Source organism: Panthera leo, chromosome D4, assembly GCF_018350215.1.
Source record: "Panthera leo isolate Ple1 chromosome D4, P.leo_Ple1_pat1.1, whole genome shotgun sequence".
Taxonomy (NCBI): Eukaryota; Metazoa; Chordata; class Mammalia; order Carnivora; family Felidae; genus Panthera; species Panthera leo.
Window position 1 is genome coordinate 89,542,735 of NC_056691.1, and position 16,811 is coordinate 89,559,545.

The window sequence follows — 16,811 nt, forward strand, 5'->3', positions numbered from 1 at the left end:
AAGAGACCCTCTGCTAACCAAAAGCTTTGAAAACCTCCCTCAAAAACAATACATGCCCAGCACCGTGGCACCCAACGCTTCACTATTTGCAGCAAGTCTCAACAGGAAAAGCAACATTCCCCCCAGACATCTTGCTGGGAAATTACCACGTCCCAGGTTTATAAGCAGAGGTCCCAAATAGAGCATTTTGGCCGAGAATCCCAAGGAACTGCCAGCAGAATAATGTGGTTATGCCATCTGAGCTACTGCAGAGATGCACTAAAATCTCAATGTTTGAGCTCATCCAAGTAATTAAAATTAACACGGACTGCTCCATTTTAGACGGGGAAAACAAGGGATACAAGAGTATCGGCCTCCATAATCCTCTGCGGCTTAACATTTTAAAGGCAATCAGAGCTAGCATCGTCGCCCTCCGTGCCAAGCCTGGGGGTCACCTAGCTAAGCGGGCATGTCTCTGCTGGCACGAGTCACGTGTTCATGGGTGGAGGGTACAGGAGGCAGGAGCTACAGTGACAAAAGGCAAACTGACGGGGCATCTGGGTGGCTCGGTTGGTTGGGCCTCCGACTTGACTTCAGCTCAGGTCGTGGTCTCCCGGTTCATGGGTTTGAGCCCCACATCGGGCTCCCCACTGACAGCATGGAGCCTGCCTGGGATTCTCTCTCTCCCTGTGTGTGTGTGTGTGTGTGTGTGTGTGTGTGTGTGCATGCTCCTCCCCTGCTCACACCCTCTCTTTCTGTCTCAAGATAAAGAAATAAAATTTTTTAAAAAAGAGAGAACAAACACCCACTGAGTGCCTACTACGTGCCGGCCCCGTGCAGTCACCACACAGGGAAAGAAGCGTCCTCAAACTCATTTTACAGGTGAAGACAGAGAGGCATGGAGAGGAACTGTACCATACAGAGACTGCTGCGGTGATTTTAACAGGAGGACGCACTGCCACCGAATCATTAAACAAAACTCTTCAATGGCCACTGGATCGTTTTCTGCTCACTGGGAAGAAGTCGAGAATTCGCTCTGTCTGGAAACTCCGGTGATCCTAATTCTCATCACAGATGCCATGGATGATGCAGGAGTCTGAATCAATGCATTCAACTCCAGGAAGCATACTGAACTATGAAGTGTGGCTTTAAGTGGTTGAGATGAAGAAACGACTGGACACACAACCGGGCGGGCAGTCGGGCGATCGGAGACGGCGCAGGGCACTCAGAGGACCCAGCCTGACCCCGGGGGAGGTGCTACAGTCGGGCACAAGGCCAATGTCCCCCAGGGGCAAAATCGTCCCTCAGGGCATCAGGTATTTAAGTGAAATTTAAACAGACCCAGCTGCAAATACAGTGCCTAAGAATCACCAACACACATCACAGAGAACACAGAGAGTTCTCTCACCATAGAAACAAACCAACCGGGTCAGGTCTGAGGTCAGCAGCAGCAAGGAAGTCAGTGCCCTGAAGAGGACTGAGTGATTGTTTTTCTCCTCTGGAGACAAATAAAAGAAACACATTTAGCGTCCTCTTGAAATCAACGAGGACCCCTGAAAGCAAGCACAGCATTAGGCTGGAGCGGGATGCGGGCAAGCGGGTAACACGCCAAGGGCAAATAAACCAGAAAACTGGGTATCACTAGCAATAAATTTGCATTTGCATTAAGCATATGACGGAATGAAAATGCGCCAAGCTATAAGAACAGGATGATACTTAAGATATCGACACTCCAAGACACAATCTCCTCCATGTTCAGACACTGTTCGAGACCAGCTGCACCCGCCAGTTAAGTCACCCAGCACACCATGAGTGTGTTAAGACTCTCCGATGGTTAAGACTGGTGAACTGGGACATAGGAAGGCCACTAATTAAGAGGGAAAAAAGACCAACGTTATTACCAGGTGCCTTGGGCACTTAACTCCTGTGATCAAATTAGACATCTGGATATAGTCTAAGTTCCACGGAGACGGGAATGTATCAGTTTTGTCTGTGGGGTCTAGAACAGTGCCTCGAACACAGTAGGTGCTCATTAAGCAGGCAATGAATGGGCGAATTCAATACTTGCTAGCAAAAAACGCACTACCTAAAAGCATAGTCTGGAAATGAGTAAGACTGAGCATTTTATAACAAGAGCAACTATTTTTTCCCATGTGAATGCACGCACACACCCCAAATGTGCAGACTCCCCCGCCACCTCCTTCAAAATCTACTATGTACAGAGTCATCAGGAAAGAGCCGAGCCTGGAATGCTCAGTGGTCGGAACTCCTGACAAGGGATCGATAATCAGGGAAGCCTCGGGGCGCCTGGGTGGCTCAGTCAAGGTGAGTGTCTGACTTCAGCTCGGGTCATGATCTCACGGTTCATGAGTTCGAGCCCCACATCGGGCTCTCCGCTGTTAGCACAGAGCCGCTTCAGATCCTCTGTCTCCCTCTCTCTCTGTCCCTCCCCCACTCGCTCTCTCCCTCTCTCTCGAAAGTAAAAATAATAGAGAAACCACTGTTATTTCGACTGAAAATGACTAGGGTCAATGTAACTCCCAACCCTAAAACAGGCAGACACACACTAATGGGGAAAAGAGAAAAGCAATTGGCATCTCATGCACCCAAACGAGGACACTTCCTGTTAAAACAGAAAAACAAACAAAAAACAAAGTGGGGACTGGCACTACCTTTTCACGGTCATCCTCGCACGCCCCCCGTGCCGGCAAGGGCAGCAGGGGCCTCTAAGGCAGACACCTGCTCTTCCGGGCTTGCCCAACAAAGGCTCCGCTTTCCACATCCAGAGCTTACAGCAGAGGGAGAGACCTGCCTCTCAGAAGCCCGGGGTCGGGGGCTGCCTCACGCATGGAAGTCGGGGCAGTTCCTCTGAGCCACGTCCACACCCAGGCTGGGCCCTGCAAGGCCTTACTCTGCACAAAGACTGTAGGGGTCCTTGAATCACACCTGTCCCCGATGGCGCCCTCAGTGGTCTGAGCACTGCGCCTGCCTCACTGACAGGGGGTTGGTTCCCTCACAACTACAAATAAAAGGAAGTATTTTAGTGGGCCTTAACAGCAGAAGGAACCTGTCTGGTGCTCCGGACATTCAGCTGACATTCATTTTCCACGCTGCCAAGTACCGCGGGCCCCAATTAGAGGGCTGGCAGTATAGCCTGGGAGAAGTCTCTCTGTATATAATGAGGGTCAAAGACCTGCCGGACCACTGAGGTCCCTTTGAGACCCACCACTTAGTGGAAAGAGGCACGGCCCCTAGAGTTTGTTTGGAAATATGGGAGGGGGAGGGGGGCACAGCTCAATTACTAAGTGCCTACTAAGTGCCAGATGCCAGGTGTTCAAAGATGATGCCACAGTCCGAACCTTGGTGAAAAGGGGACAGACCTGGACAGCAAGGGGCTACGGCATGATGTGATCGGTACAGCTGCTGAGACGCCGTGGCGCAAAAATAGACAAGATCAGCTCGGCCTGATTATTCCAGAGGCTTCTCTGAAGCAACACTTTAACCGGGCTGGAAGAGGAAGCGGTACAACACGCACTCAAGAAGGTACCAGGGGCTCCAGAACAGGGATGGCAAGCAGCAGGCGCCGTCACCGCTCTGGACTCCTCATGGTGGGACGGGGGTGCGGCTGGCAGAGCGGCCACAAATGAAGCCAGAAATTTCAGAAAGAGCCTCCAATTCAGAGGCTGTGATGTTTGCCAGTACAGTAAAGGGAGGGGGAGACCAAAGTTACAGACTTGCCAGGACTTGCCAGAACTGACCGGATGAGTAAATGGTCCCCAGGGGAAGGGAGGGGATTAGCGAGTTCTGTTCACTTTGTCAAGTCAGCAAGGAGGAGCGGAAGGCGGAGCCAAGGCCCTGGCCCAGACACGGCCCCGAAACCAGCCCTCCCCAGCCCAGGAAGCTGCAAGCTGGAGCCTCCCAAAACAAATAAGTGACTGCAGCAAAAGCACCCCGAATAAAGGGGAATGCGGGCAGCAGCGCTCCAGAGTCGCAGGCCAGACGGACGTGCACCCGTCAGGCACTCCCGGCCCCGGCCCGGAGATCCCTCAGATGGGGCCTGGTGGCCAGAGAAGTCAGTGGAAAGCCTCTGCCACTCACTTCCACCCCCCTCCCACAACAGGAGTCTGAAAACGTCAAGGGGAAACAACAGAAGCTAATTCAGAAGGGAAAACACATACATAAATAATCTAAAAAGGAAAAGAGGAAGAGATTTAGAGGCTTCGATGTACCCATTCATATACTGTTTTATGGCACATTTAGAAACAGCTACTGGCAATAATTACTATTTATTAAATGCCACTATATACCCCACTCTGAACGAGACACGATATACACATTTCCTAATCAGACACTCGGATCAACAGTATGAGACTGGTATCACGCCCACTTTACAGCCCAGCAGACTGAGGCTCAAAGTCCAAATCCTAGTATAGGACAAGGCTTAATCTTGTGGGGGGTCGCAAACAGGCAGAGTGGGAGAAAAGCAGCCACAGGTGTAAACACCAGGACCTAATGTGGGTATATCTCAGAAGACTTCCTAGAGGAGGTAAGAGCTCAGCTGAGATGGAAATGAGGAAGAGTTTTCAAAGGGAGGAACGGAGAAGGAAGAATAACATGTGCAAAGGCCCTGAGATGAAAAGATCATGGCCCCGTGTGGATCTGCGGATCTACTTCTGTAGACAAGAACTAGCAAAGATAAGAGCAGGTAGAGTGGGAGGCATGGAAGCTGAACCGTGAAGTTTGCCGAAGAAGTGACACGTCTGGGAGTTGCTTTAAAGCACGCCGGTCCTCACACCCCACAGAGAAAGAGTGTACTTATTACTTCTGTGGATATTTGAAATTTTCCACAATGAAACGTTTGGGGTTCCTGTTTTCCCAGAAGGAAGGAAGGGAGGGAGGACGGGAGCCAGATCCGAAGTCCTACGTCCTCACTGTTGTTGGTAAATGGTAACACTCCAGGCGCTGTGCTCAACACGCCAGAGCGGTATTCACGTACCCCTCACAGCTACCCTAAGAGGCGGGGCTCTGCGTGCCATTTGCAGATGAGGAAACTGAGGCTAAGGAATCTGGCCAAAGGGCTGTCTGCTTCTGGACTCAGGCCCCTGAGCACAACGACTAGAATGCCTCCAAATGCCAGCTGGGGAGCTGGCCTCGGTCCTAAGAGAGATGGAAGAAACCGCTGAGGAGCAACCAATCAGATGTCTACGTTATAAAGATCCCCGGGGAGCTGTCGAGAGGAAAATAGATTAGAAGAGGTAGGGACGGGCAGGAAATCAGTGGGAAGCCTATAGCATCGGCTCAGGCCATCATGGAGGCCCGGGCTCAGGCAGTAACAGTCAAGACGGGGAGGAAAGAGTAAAAAAAAGGGTTTCCAAGAGGTGGAGCCCATCGATCTCGGTCAGCAGGGGTGAGGGGCCGGGCACCTGGCTGGTGTCCAGCTCGAGGAGCAGCAGGTAGCGGGGGCCGGGGGGCAGGGAGTGGCGGGTAGGATTTTAGTTCCGGACTCCAGTCTCCCAGGCCTCTGGGTCTCTGAGTGCAGACATCTGGTAGGGACTTTGATACGTGGGTCTGGAGGTGGCCCGGGGAAGGATCGTACAAGGGGAAACAGCACGCATCACCCAGCGGCATTTCCGCAGCTCGCACCGCCGCGAAGGAGGGCCGGCAAGAAAACAGGGAGGCGTAACTTTGGATTCTCTCTGTGCTTGTAATGCTACGCTTCCTCCCCCCACCGTCAATGTGCAACTCACCATGAAGAAAAATGATACGGGACGATTTCCTTTCTACTAAACATTCCTGGAAGAGAAGACAAAGTGCCCTTCTCAGGCTCTGGTTACAATCTCCAGAAGGCTTTGGACAAACCACACAAACCTAATCAGCCCAGAAAAGGCTAATGCAAGACAGCCAGGAAGGGAATCAAGATGAGTCCCCTACAGACAGACAGACTGACTCCTGGGGGCAGGCGTGACACACATCTAGCAGCCTCTGCAGCCACCCGGGGCAGCTTCTAGAGAGAGCTCCTGTTCCTTTACAGGAGGTTAAAAAAAAAAAAAAAAAAAAAAAAAGAGAGAGAGAGGCACAAATCTGATTCCAGGCAACAATAAAGTGGCGATTTTCAGAAACCACTAGTCAGTAGAACATAAAGATGTGGAATTAGGCCAAAGCCTTGGGACAGAAACCATTTAGAATTAGAGGGGCATCACTGGATTTTCATTAACATTTACACTCAGTGTGTTACAAGAGGCTACTGCTGTCTAGAGAACCTCTGGAAGGTAATTTTCCACTGAAGTCCTCTAGGCTGCTGCTCTGTTCTGGCATATTCTGAGATGCATACACAATCGCTATGCTTAAGAAAGGTTACCGGACAAGAGCTACGCTCTTCCAGCACCGCCCCCCCCCCCCCCCCCGCTTTTGTTTGCATAACCACAGAAACGCATACATAACTCCGCGACTCTTCCCAAGTTAGAGCCAAAAGGGACCGGAGAGATCATCAGACCCAAGTCTTCAATCCAGCAGGAAGGAAGCCAGCACCCAGAGGGGTACAGCCACCGGGACACGGTCACACAGCGGGGCACGCGGCTAGCCAGGCGACAGCCCAAACTCAATGCCGGTCTCGCAAAAGCTCTGTCACGTGTTGTCACAACTGCATGCTGCCCTCCTCACGCTTCACCAGAAATACCAACAAGAGTAGGATGAGCTAACGCCAGTGCACAGCCACCACACGCGCTGCTCTGGGCACCGGGGGGCACAGAGGTAAGCCCATCAGTCTCCACCACAGCCCTGCCACGGAGGCCGTTGTAAACCACTTTGATGAGGAGGCTACGACAGAGCCAGCCTATGTCACTGGCCCCAAATCAGAAAGCTGACAGAGAGGGCTGGGGATTCAAACCCAAGAGAGTCCGACCCCAGAGCCCTGCGGTAACAAACACCCAATTTACAAAGTGGATAGCATCCAAATGTTTATTTTTATGCTGGCCTTTGTGTGCAAGCATTTTCCTAAAGAAACGACGCAAGAAATCCCAGACTAGAGGCGCCTGGGTGGCTCAGTCAGTTAAGTATCCGATGACTCTTGATTTTGGCTCAGGTCAGGATCTCATGGTTCTTGAGTTCTAGCCCTGCATCGGGCTCTGCACTGACAACTTGGAGCCTGCTTAAGATCCTCTCTCTCCCTCTCTCGCTGCCCCTCTCTCTCAAAATAAATAAATTTTAAAAAAAGAAAGAAAAGAAGAAATCCCCGACTAGGCCACAGCAGTGTTCCCACCAGGTAAGAGCACTGTAGACCAATCTGAATGCCGAGCTCTGGGAGAGAGGCCTTCCCGAGCGCCCAGGGAGCAGGTTCCTCCCCACTTTGGACGAATGGGCTGCCCTGAGCAAGACACAGCCCTTCCCAACCCCTTCTCTGCAGTCCCTCCTCCCCCCTTGAGGTCTCTTCCCGGGACCCTCACCCTGCCCTTACTGCCCCTCAACTCCCACATGCCATCCTGCCCTGTCCAAAACCCAGGGCTCCACACCAAGAGATTAGCAACCCTTCTCACCAAACTCTCAATCCCCCCGTCCAACCTCCAGGTCTTAGGAGGAAAGATCTCCCTCCCACTAGTTCACGTTAACGTGTGAACTACTAATATCTACGCTCAGGCTTCCCCAGAGCAAAAAGGTGCTGACTACCTAAAACACTCTCTGATGGGTAGAATTCCAGAAGAACACACCAAAATCAAGTTTGGGGAGCTGTGCGATAGAGCAGAAATCACTGGAGGAGAGCCCCGTGCGGCCCAGGAGTCTGTCCCTCATCGTTGTTTGTGAAGAGAACAGCAGCCCAGCCCCCAGAGAGTAGCAACTCTGTGCGAGCTCAATGCTTCACCTGTATGACCCCGTTCAGCCTCAGAATACCTTTCTGAGGTAGGTGCAATTATCATCCCCATTTTACCGAATAGAAAACTGAGGCCCAGCGAGGTGGGCCTCACAGCTGTCAGACAGCAGGACTAGGAGGTGAACCACGGCAGCCCAGCTCTGGAGCCCATGCTCTGAACTGCTGAGCGATACTGTCACTCCATAACTAACTACACACATAACTACCACTTCTAGAACACCGACCGAATGTGAGTCTCCTAAGGCACTCTACGTGCGTGACTTCACTTAATCTTTGCTACAACACCGTGATACAAACACTAGCATTATCCCCATTTGACAGAGGAGGACACTGATGCTTTACAAGAGTTTCTTCCTCACTTGTCCAAGGCGCAGAACCGGATCAGAACACAGGCAACCTAACTCCAGAACTTACAGGGAAGGCCTGACATTTCTGGCTATCTTCTCCTCTGCTTCCGACGCCAACGCTATCTAGAAATCCCAGGGGACCGGTTTTGTTTTGTTGTCTTTTTCTGCTTATGTTACTCTCTGTTCTTTTCAGAATGGCTTCCACGGCATCAAGGCCTGGGGAGGGAGGAGAAGGGTGTAGGGTTCGAGGCTCACCAGGGCAGCCGCTCCAGGAGCCACCCCCGCTGTGGCAGCAAGCCCGTTCTGAGTGAGCAGGGGCTGTGCAGGCCACATGCTGGTGAGAGGACGCCCCGAAGAATGGCACCTGTGCTCACGACACGGCCGATCCCCAACCGCGCCTGGTCCGAAGTCATGATGATGAATCGAGGTTTGGGGGGCACTGTGTGCTTAATGAGTCTGTGGTCCCCAAGCACGTATCAGAGAGAAGAACTAATTCCTCTCTCAGGGGCGGGCCTGGTGCTAAGGCAAATGCTAGGAACAGAAATCGGGTACTGATTATACGCAGAGCCAGATAACCCCCAAGAGACTGATGGAACTCTTTTCCCAGTTTTCACACCACTGCCAAAATGACAGCTGCCACACAGCACCTGACATCAGGCGCTGTAGCTCAAATTAGCCTGACTCGGTCGACTCCAGAAGACTGCTATCAAGCCCCATCCCCTCCGAAGCACCTGCTGTCGACCCGGCCCTCTCAGAAAGGACACATGGGCGACAAGCGTCGTGGATAAAACTGCTAACCTCAGCCCTCAAGGAGCTTACCATCAGTTCCCCGACTGACCTCAGGCTGTCCTTCCAAATTACCCTTCTGGAAGCCAGCCCTGGCCTCCATCACAGGATCTCAGAAATGCCTCTCATCTCCACGTAGCGCATCTGGATTGCTCAGTAATGGCCAAAAATGGCAGTGTCCTTATCGTACTTCATCAAAAAACACGAGCAAGCAAACCGCAAAAGGGGTTGTAAATTAAAAATTCAAGAGAAGAGGCTTTTATTTTTTCTTTCATTCATTCAGTGAATTTTAACGGAATGCTTGCCGTGTGCCAGGCGCCTTGCTAGGTGCTGGGGACGCCCAGCAGAGAACAGGACAGACGCGGCGCCTCCTCAGGGACGTGGAAGAGGCTCAATCTAAAACAACCCCACCCCCGTTAGCTCCAAGATGAGGACACATGAGGAACACCTTCAAGGATGGATCTGAGCGAGGCAGACGTAACAGCAGCTTCAAGCCATTTAATTTTACTAAATGCTGGTAGGAATGGTCAGGGAGGCAGGATGGAGGAAGAGCCTTCAGACTTGCCAGCAGAATGTTCTCGGAACAGAAAGCAGCTCTTGCTCTAATAAAAATGAAAAATGAAGCAGGTGGAAACCTCGAAGGCAGCAGCAGCACCTTCCTTGGCGCCCATTTCCCAACCCCGCCCCCCCCCCACACACACCAAAAGTGACCCTTCAGGGTCTTCTCTGCTTCTGCTGTCACCTGGGAAAGGCTGCGACCTTAGCCAGCTTTTCAGGCAAATGCACAAGCAGCCTCTGCCACAAACAAACGAAAAAAGTCAGAGTCAGAAAGAACAGCCTGGTGACAGGAGGCTGGAAACCTTCGGGGAGGGGTCTCCGGAAGAAGCGTGGTGTAACCCGCAGCATATCTGAGCACAATCGGCCACAGAACGTCCACGTGGACCACCTTACGGCAAGGACAGCGTGGAGGCCAATTATTTCGTGCCCTCCTCAAGAGAGCCTGTCATCCCTCCACAGAACAATCATCTATAGGTGCATGAGAGTTAAAAGCTGAAGTCTGTCCCCAGTTCAGCACGGAGAAAGTGCTGCTCACAGCAATTTGCCATCATTTCATTAGATTAGATTAATTTTTAAATGTGTTATCCTAACAATTATGCCAACTACCATGTAATTAATATTCCAACTGACTTTACGAAAATTACAAAATCCCCTAAAGAAAATCATTAGTCATTAAGCATGAACGCGACTTTTCTATGGCCAACAGCACATACGACAGAAAGTTCGTCACACAACGGGTGGTATGAAAGCCCTTCCCACGCTTCCTTCAATTCTCAGCCAACAGCGCGCAAAGCTGACATTGGCAAGTCACCCCGAACTTCACTTAACATATTAATGCGCTTCCTGGTTGAAACTCTTTGAGGGTAAAATGATGAATGAGGAAGGCTTCAGCAACGAAAAGGCTCTTTTCGTTTGTAGGAGGGGCAAAATAAACACACGTGATTGCTTGCTGCCTCCATATCCCCAGCTGGAAATTAGAATACTGGCTTATTTCTTGGGGCTGCTTCCTGAGTTTATTAAAGGGGCAAGAAGTTCCATACACCTCATAGTTATTGTCCTTAATACAACCTCTTCTCCAGCTTGGAGCAAGGGGAAGGGTCGGGAGCAGGGACGTTTATTTCAATACACTATTAAATTCGGCGAACAAGCACACTGCCCTCATTCAAAAGTTAAGTGCCATCGCCTCGATTAGAAACCAGTCACTTCCCCTGGAGTCCCGGTCACTCGTGGTTTTGTGAGCAGCCTAAGTTTTCCTGCCACCGAAAAGTCTCCATAGCTCTAGCCTATTCCAAAAACATTACCCACGTGATACACCAACACAGCTTCCGTGTCCAAACACCAAAAAGCAAGACTTTCTACCAGGAGACCAACCGGAAATAAGTCACACATACGCCTACTGATCAGACCCCACCCAATCCCGGGTAAACTCATGGAAGGGTGACCTACAGTGCCCCTGGGAAAACAAAGAGCCTCAAACAGGACAGCCAGATAGGGCAGTGTTGTCTGCGTGGGGCTGGAACGGGCTCGCGCCTGGCTACGGCAATGAAATAATTTTTATTTGCCCTGCACCCCCTCCTTTTGGGAACTGCCTCTCCAACTCCAAGGAGCCCCACTTCCTGTGCTTCAGGTGATCTGTAACAGCCAACCAGAGAATCTCGCTCCTGAACTCACGGCCTGTTTAGATAGGAGCCACCTACCAAGCAGGGCTCAAATCCCTTTTCGGGGTCTGGTGTGACAGCAGGAGATCACCTGCTACGAGAACCAGGCAAATCTACAACTGCCAGGCCGTCTTGTCCACCCTCACAGGCGTCAGGCCAACACAGGAAAGCAGGCCTAGAGACAACAGGAGAGGGACAGTCCCCATACCAACTGGGCGCCCGGATCCTCAAGACCCAACTGGGTTTCTATCCACGGCAGCCCAGAGTTTGGGGGACAACCCCTGCGGGCTAAGGGTTCGTGTCAGAGGTTCAAGTTCTCTTTAATGCCCCCCAGCACAAATCACTTCTCCCTGAATCTCAGACTTAGCTGCTAGAGTTCCACCTCAGACCGAAGTGTATTAAATACTGTTGAGAAACTCAAAGAAAAAATTTTGCTCACCGGAAAAACCATCAGTGCTCATCTGCATGCAAGACAGAGGGGGGAAAGGACCACAGAAAAGAGGGAAAAGATGATGGGTAACTGGAGGGGGCGAGAGCAGCTCCCTGTCAACAGCTGTGAGAACCACCGTTTCCAGAACAGTTGCACAGTGTAATGAAGAAAGCTGATTCCAAACACGTATTCTAATTCTTTATCAGCAAGGGAAAAAAATACGCAACAACCCGAAGCACCCAAACAAAAGGAACTTGTCAGTAAACAGACTGTTGCCAGGCTTACGAGCCTACTTGTTGTCGTTATTTTTAGACTCCGGTTTAGTCTTCCCTTCACAGCTGTCCCAGGGTCTAGGCCACAGACCCGCCTGCTGACGGAGGCCTTGAGGAGCAAGTTCCACGGAGCGTGTTCAGAACAATCTCCCTCAGGGGCGCCTGGGTGGCTCAGTCGTTGAGCATCCGACTTCAGCTCAGGTCATGATCTCGCAGTTTGTGAGTTTGAGCCCCGTGTCAGGCTCTGTGCTGACAGCTCAGAGCCTGCTTTGGATTCTGTGTCTCCTTCTCTCTCTATGCCTCCCCCACTCGTGCTCTGTCTCTCTCTCTCTCTCTCTCTCAAAAACAAATACACATTAAAAAAAATTTTTAATAAAAAAAAAGAACAAGCTCCCTCGAGAGCAGTCTACAGTAATTAAAGAGTAGAGAATAGTCTGACAAACACTACTCTCGCGATGTTCTTCCAGTGACCACAGGGGAAGACAGTACAAGCAACATAAACAGCGTCAGTGGCTGAACATTCAGACCACCACTCCTTAACCTTCTAGGGGTCATGGATGCTTCCAAATCTGATGCAAGCTAGGAAGTCTTCCCCAGAGGGGGGAAAAAAAAAACAAACATACACACAACACAACATCTTGCATATGATTTCAAGGAGTTCACAAAAGCTGCTCCCCACACCTGGTCTCCAGGTTAAATGTACCTGACTTAAACCTTCTTAAAAAAGTAATTACCTAAGCACCATGATGAATCCTCAAAGATTCAGAGGACAATGAAATAGCTCATAGAGAAATTCCAAATCTGTAACCCCAGGCTGAATCAAGAACAAACAAACCCCCACCCCCCGCAAAAAAAAAGAAAAAAGAAAGAAAAACTTACCTTCACCTTCTGCATTTCTGAAATGTAAGAAAACTCAGCTTTCTCTCTATTAGCTCCCTTTCTGACATGTCTCCCTTACCTTGTTTGACCATTTATACGCTTGAAGGAGTTGGCTATAGAGAGGAGTTTTGTCCTGCACAGGATCCAGGCTTAACAGCCCACTGTTATGGAGAGGATGGTTCTCAGATGGCTTGCCTACCAAATTGCTCAGACGCTCCAGCTCACTGGAAAAGAAAGAGATAAAGCAAATAACCCTGAGTCCACTGAAACCCCAGTTCTTAGCCAACCACATTGGTTAAAAAAAAAAAAAAAAAAAAAAAAAAAAAATTTAAGAAGTCTCGTAAGAGGAAATACTGTGAAAGGTTAACATCAGGGACAATTAAGAAAACTCCTAACTGGGAGCTTGTCTTATATTAAAACCGAGCTACAGATCATTCGAGTACCTGAATAAATGGTAATTATTTATCATTCACGTAGGAAGAGACTAGTACGTGGTACTTCACAGATGGTGAAACTTAACAAAACAAAGAAGAGATAAAATAAACAAATGGAACGGGAAGACACCACCGAGGGGGCTGTGTCAAACACTTCGGTCTAGCAGGAAAACTCGAGAGAAGCCTGGGAAAGTGAGCCAACAGCGAAAGCACATTCCAGGAGCACATTCTGTGAGGCCAGTCTCAAACTGTTCAACAAAAGACTCTCTAGGAACAGCTTCTCATGCCACACTCATTTTGGAATGTTCAGCCACCTTCTTGGCACCACCGTGTAAAGATTTTAAAAGGCGACAGAACGCAAATGTTCTTGAACTTTCTAGAATGGTGAAGGGTTAGAAGATGCCAAACATTACCAAAGGAAGCAGATCAGAGAGGAAACGCAAGAGAAATCAGAACAGCCAGGGGGCACCTGGGTGGCTCAGTCGGTTCAGCGTCCGACCTCAGCTCAGGTCATGATCTCACAGTTTGTCAGTTCGAGCCCCGCATCGGGCTCTGTGCTGATGGCTCAGAGCCTGGAGCCGGCTTCCGATTCCGTGTCTCCCTCTCTCTCTGCCCCTCCCCCGCTCACACTCTGTCTCTCTCTCCTTCAAAAAAAAAAAAAAAGAAGAAGAACAGCCAGTGCAACCCCTCAAGCAGGGGAAGTATTAACTGGCACTGCGCCAGAGACAGCAAGTGGAGGTGGGAGTTGAGGAGGGGTGTGTGATTTCCTGGCTTCCTGCCAACAAAGAATGGCAACTACTTAAGGGGAAAAAAAAAAAAATCAAAAGAGGCACCCATCATTTGGTCACCACCTCCTCCTCCATTCTACCTCCTCCTTCCAGCTGGTTACTAAGGAAACCAAGTTGGGGGGGGGGGGGGGCGGGAATCCAGCCATTCCAGAAATTGTAGGATGACTTACCAAATGCCTTTCCCTGCTAAGGTCAGTTCTAAGAAGCAAAAGTCCTGTAAGTCTCTGAGAAGGGTCACTCTCTTAAGGAAGGGAGGAGAAGTTCAGGACCTAACCAATTAAAGGGTTCCTACTGTGTGCTGGGCTTTTCACAATCACCCTTTCACTCAATTCTTCCACAACACTTAGAAAATAGAAGAAAGTGACTTGTAAGAAAGAGAAAGAAACATACAATCCTTAACCCTACAGGGCCACGAATTAATACGGGGGGGAGGGGAGTTAAACATAGGCGACTGAGCTGGTGTAGGCTGAGATCAGGTCTCTCCAGAGGAAGAAACTGACCAGGAGCAGAGTGGGAAGGAAGTCCTGATCAGGTGGTTGGGGAGGGGGCGGGGGCGCGGGAAAGGTACAGATCGAGGCCTGTTTTATCGTGTTTGGAGGTGGACTAGAGTGGACCTGATAGCTTCCAGGTTCAGGGGCGAGGCACCGGTGCTAATCAGACCGAGCGCACTTGGGTTTGGGGCAGCGCTGAGCTGGTCCCGTTCGGCAGTACTTGATCAGACACGGTGGGGCACAGAGGGCCTACAGGTGAGAAACCTGCGAAGCGGAGGTGAGAAGTGGAAGTTCGTGGGAAGAGCACGTCTCCTCGTCAGGAACCGAACGACCACACGGGAGGTCCAGGGCGGCGGGAGGCAGCCAGGAATAGGAGGCCAAGAGAAGGGAGACGAGAAAGCGGGGGTGGGGGACGAGGTGTCCCTGAGGAACGGGCATGGGCTTGGAGGGGAGGGAAAGACAGCAAGGGAGCAAGAAACTGAGAGCAGCCCCAGGTTAGAAAGACTCGCGCGGGGTCGGGACAGGGTGGACACCGGGCGGGGTCCCCGACGCTGGCCCCTTCAGCCGGTACCTACTTGAGGTCCCGGTTGACCGAATGCAAGTTGTCCTGGAAGTGCGCAATGAAGGCCTTCTCCCGGCCCTCCAGCGTCTCCTTGTTCCGCATGCCATCCTTCAGGCAGTCGAACACCCTGCTCACGCTGGAACGCAACGCCTGGATGGCACTGATGGCCTGAGCAAAGGCCTCCAGGTTCACTCCGACACTTAGCACGTCCGCCATGTTGCCGCCGCCGCAGCGGGCTCTCCAAAGCCGGCTTCGTGAGCGAAAGGCCGCGCTCGCTGATGACGCAGGCCCTCGAAGGCCTCTGGGAAATGTAGTTCTCGCGGGGCGAGGCTGCCCAGGTGGTCAGTGCAGGTTTACGTTGTCGGAAAGAGGGTTTCCGTTCAAGCGAACGAATGAGTGGGCCGGAAAGTGATCGCCTGGATGTGTGGAAGTCAGGCTGCACCCTCGGCTTTCTTAATGGCGACAAGGAAATACAGGAGGTTCCCGCGTTCACCCAATCTTGAGCCCGTGGGGATCACAGGGAAAAGAATTGCTCAGAGCAATAGTGTGCACGGAGTGAAGGATTATGACCCACTGGGTAAAATGAGTCCATATCCTTAAATAAATGAGGGGGAACGGAAATTTCTTGTCTACAATACAATGCCAACTGATAGAAGTAGAAGAAAGGATAGGGGGAAAGTACCATTTAGCAACCATTAGAATAATAATTGATTCAGGTAGGAATCAAGGAATGCTAAACCTGGATATTTGCACAGCCTCCAAGTATCATCCCACCAGACACCTATTAATTAAGGGTAAAATAATGATCCAGCAATTTCACTGGGTATATACTCAAATTTCTGGTTATATACTCAAGAGAAGGCAAAGTGGGGACCAGAACAGATATTTGTGCCCTCAAGTTCATAGCAGCATTATTCGCAATCCCCGAAAGGCTGAAGCAACCCAAGGAAACATCGTGGGATAAGTTCATGAACAACATGTGATATATACGTACAAGGGAATATTTATTCAGCCTTAAAGGATATTCTGACAACCTGGTGAACCTTGAAGACGTTATGATAAGTGAAATAAGCAGTCAGAAAAAGATAAGTATTGTATGATTCCACTGATGAGATATATAGAACAGGCAAATTCATAGACAGGGAGTAGAATAGTGGGTGCCAGGGCCTGGAGGAAGGGGAGAATGAAGAGATAGTGTTCAATCAACAGAGAGTTTCAGTTCCGGAAGATGAAAAAAGCTCCGTGGAGAGTGATGATGGTTTCTCAACAGCGTGAATGCGCTTAATGCTGCAGAACTGGACACTTCAAATGGTTAAATATAAATTTTATGTTATGCATATTTTACCATAATTCTTGTTTTTTATTTTTTTTTATGTTTATTTTATTTTTGAGAGAGAGAGAAACAGATCACCAGTGGGGGAGGGAGAGGGAGAGAGAGAGAGAGAGAGAGAGAAAGAGAGAGACAGGATCCGAAGCAGCCTCCAGGCTATGAGTTGTCAGCACCGAGCCCGACGCAGGACTTGAACTCACAGACTGTGAGGTCATGACCTGAGCCGAAGTGGGCTCTCAACAGATGAGCCTCCCAGGCCCCCCTCATTCTTGTTTTTTAATTCTGTAATGCAAAAGAGAAGGGTAATACTGACTTCACAGTGGAGCAGCCTGGCAGATACTACCCTAACAAGAGACGAACACTACATCCCCAAACCATCTCCTGATACAATGCCCAGAGAAAAGTGCAACACGAATTCTGGGATATTCCTGCC

At 50.4% G+C, this 16,811-nt stretch overlaps 1 protein-coding gene across 4 annotated transcripts in view; it reads right to left on the reverse strand.

Annotated features, from left to right (window-relative positions):
* Nucleotides 1-15,281, reverse strand: part of MED27 (mediator complex subunit 27) — a 206,219-nt gene extending 190,938 nt beyond the window's left edge. For all 4 annotated transcript variants that reach the window (XM_042914106.1, XM_042914105.1, XM_042914107.1 and 1 more), the window contains exons 1-2: nucleotides 15,062-15,281; nucleotides 12,853-12,997 (exon numbers count right to left, since the gene is read on the reverse strand). In XM_042914106.1, coding sequence (XP_042770040.1) covers nucleotides 12,853-12,997; nucleotides 15,062-15,264 — 348 coding nt within the window. In that variant the 5' untranslated portion in view covers nucleotides 15,265-15,281. The remainder of the gene's footprint in view (nucleotides 1-12,852; nucleotides 12,998-15,061) is intronic.
* Between the last annotated feature and the right edge of the window lie 1,530 nt (nucleotides 15,282-16,811).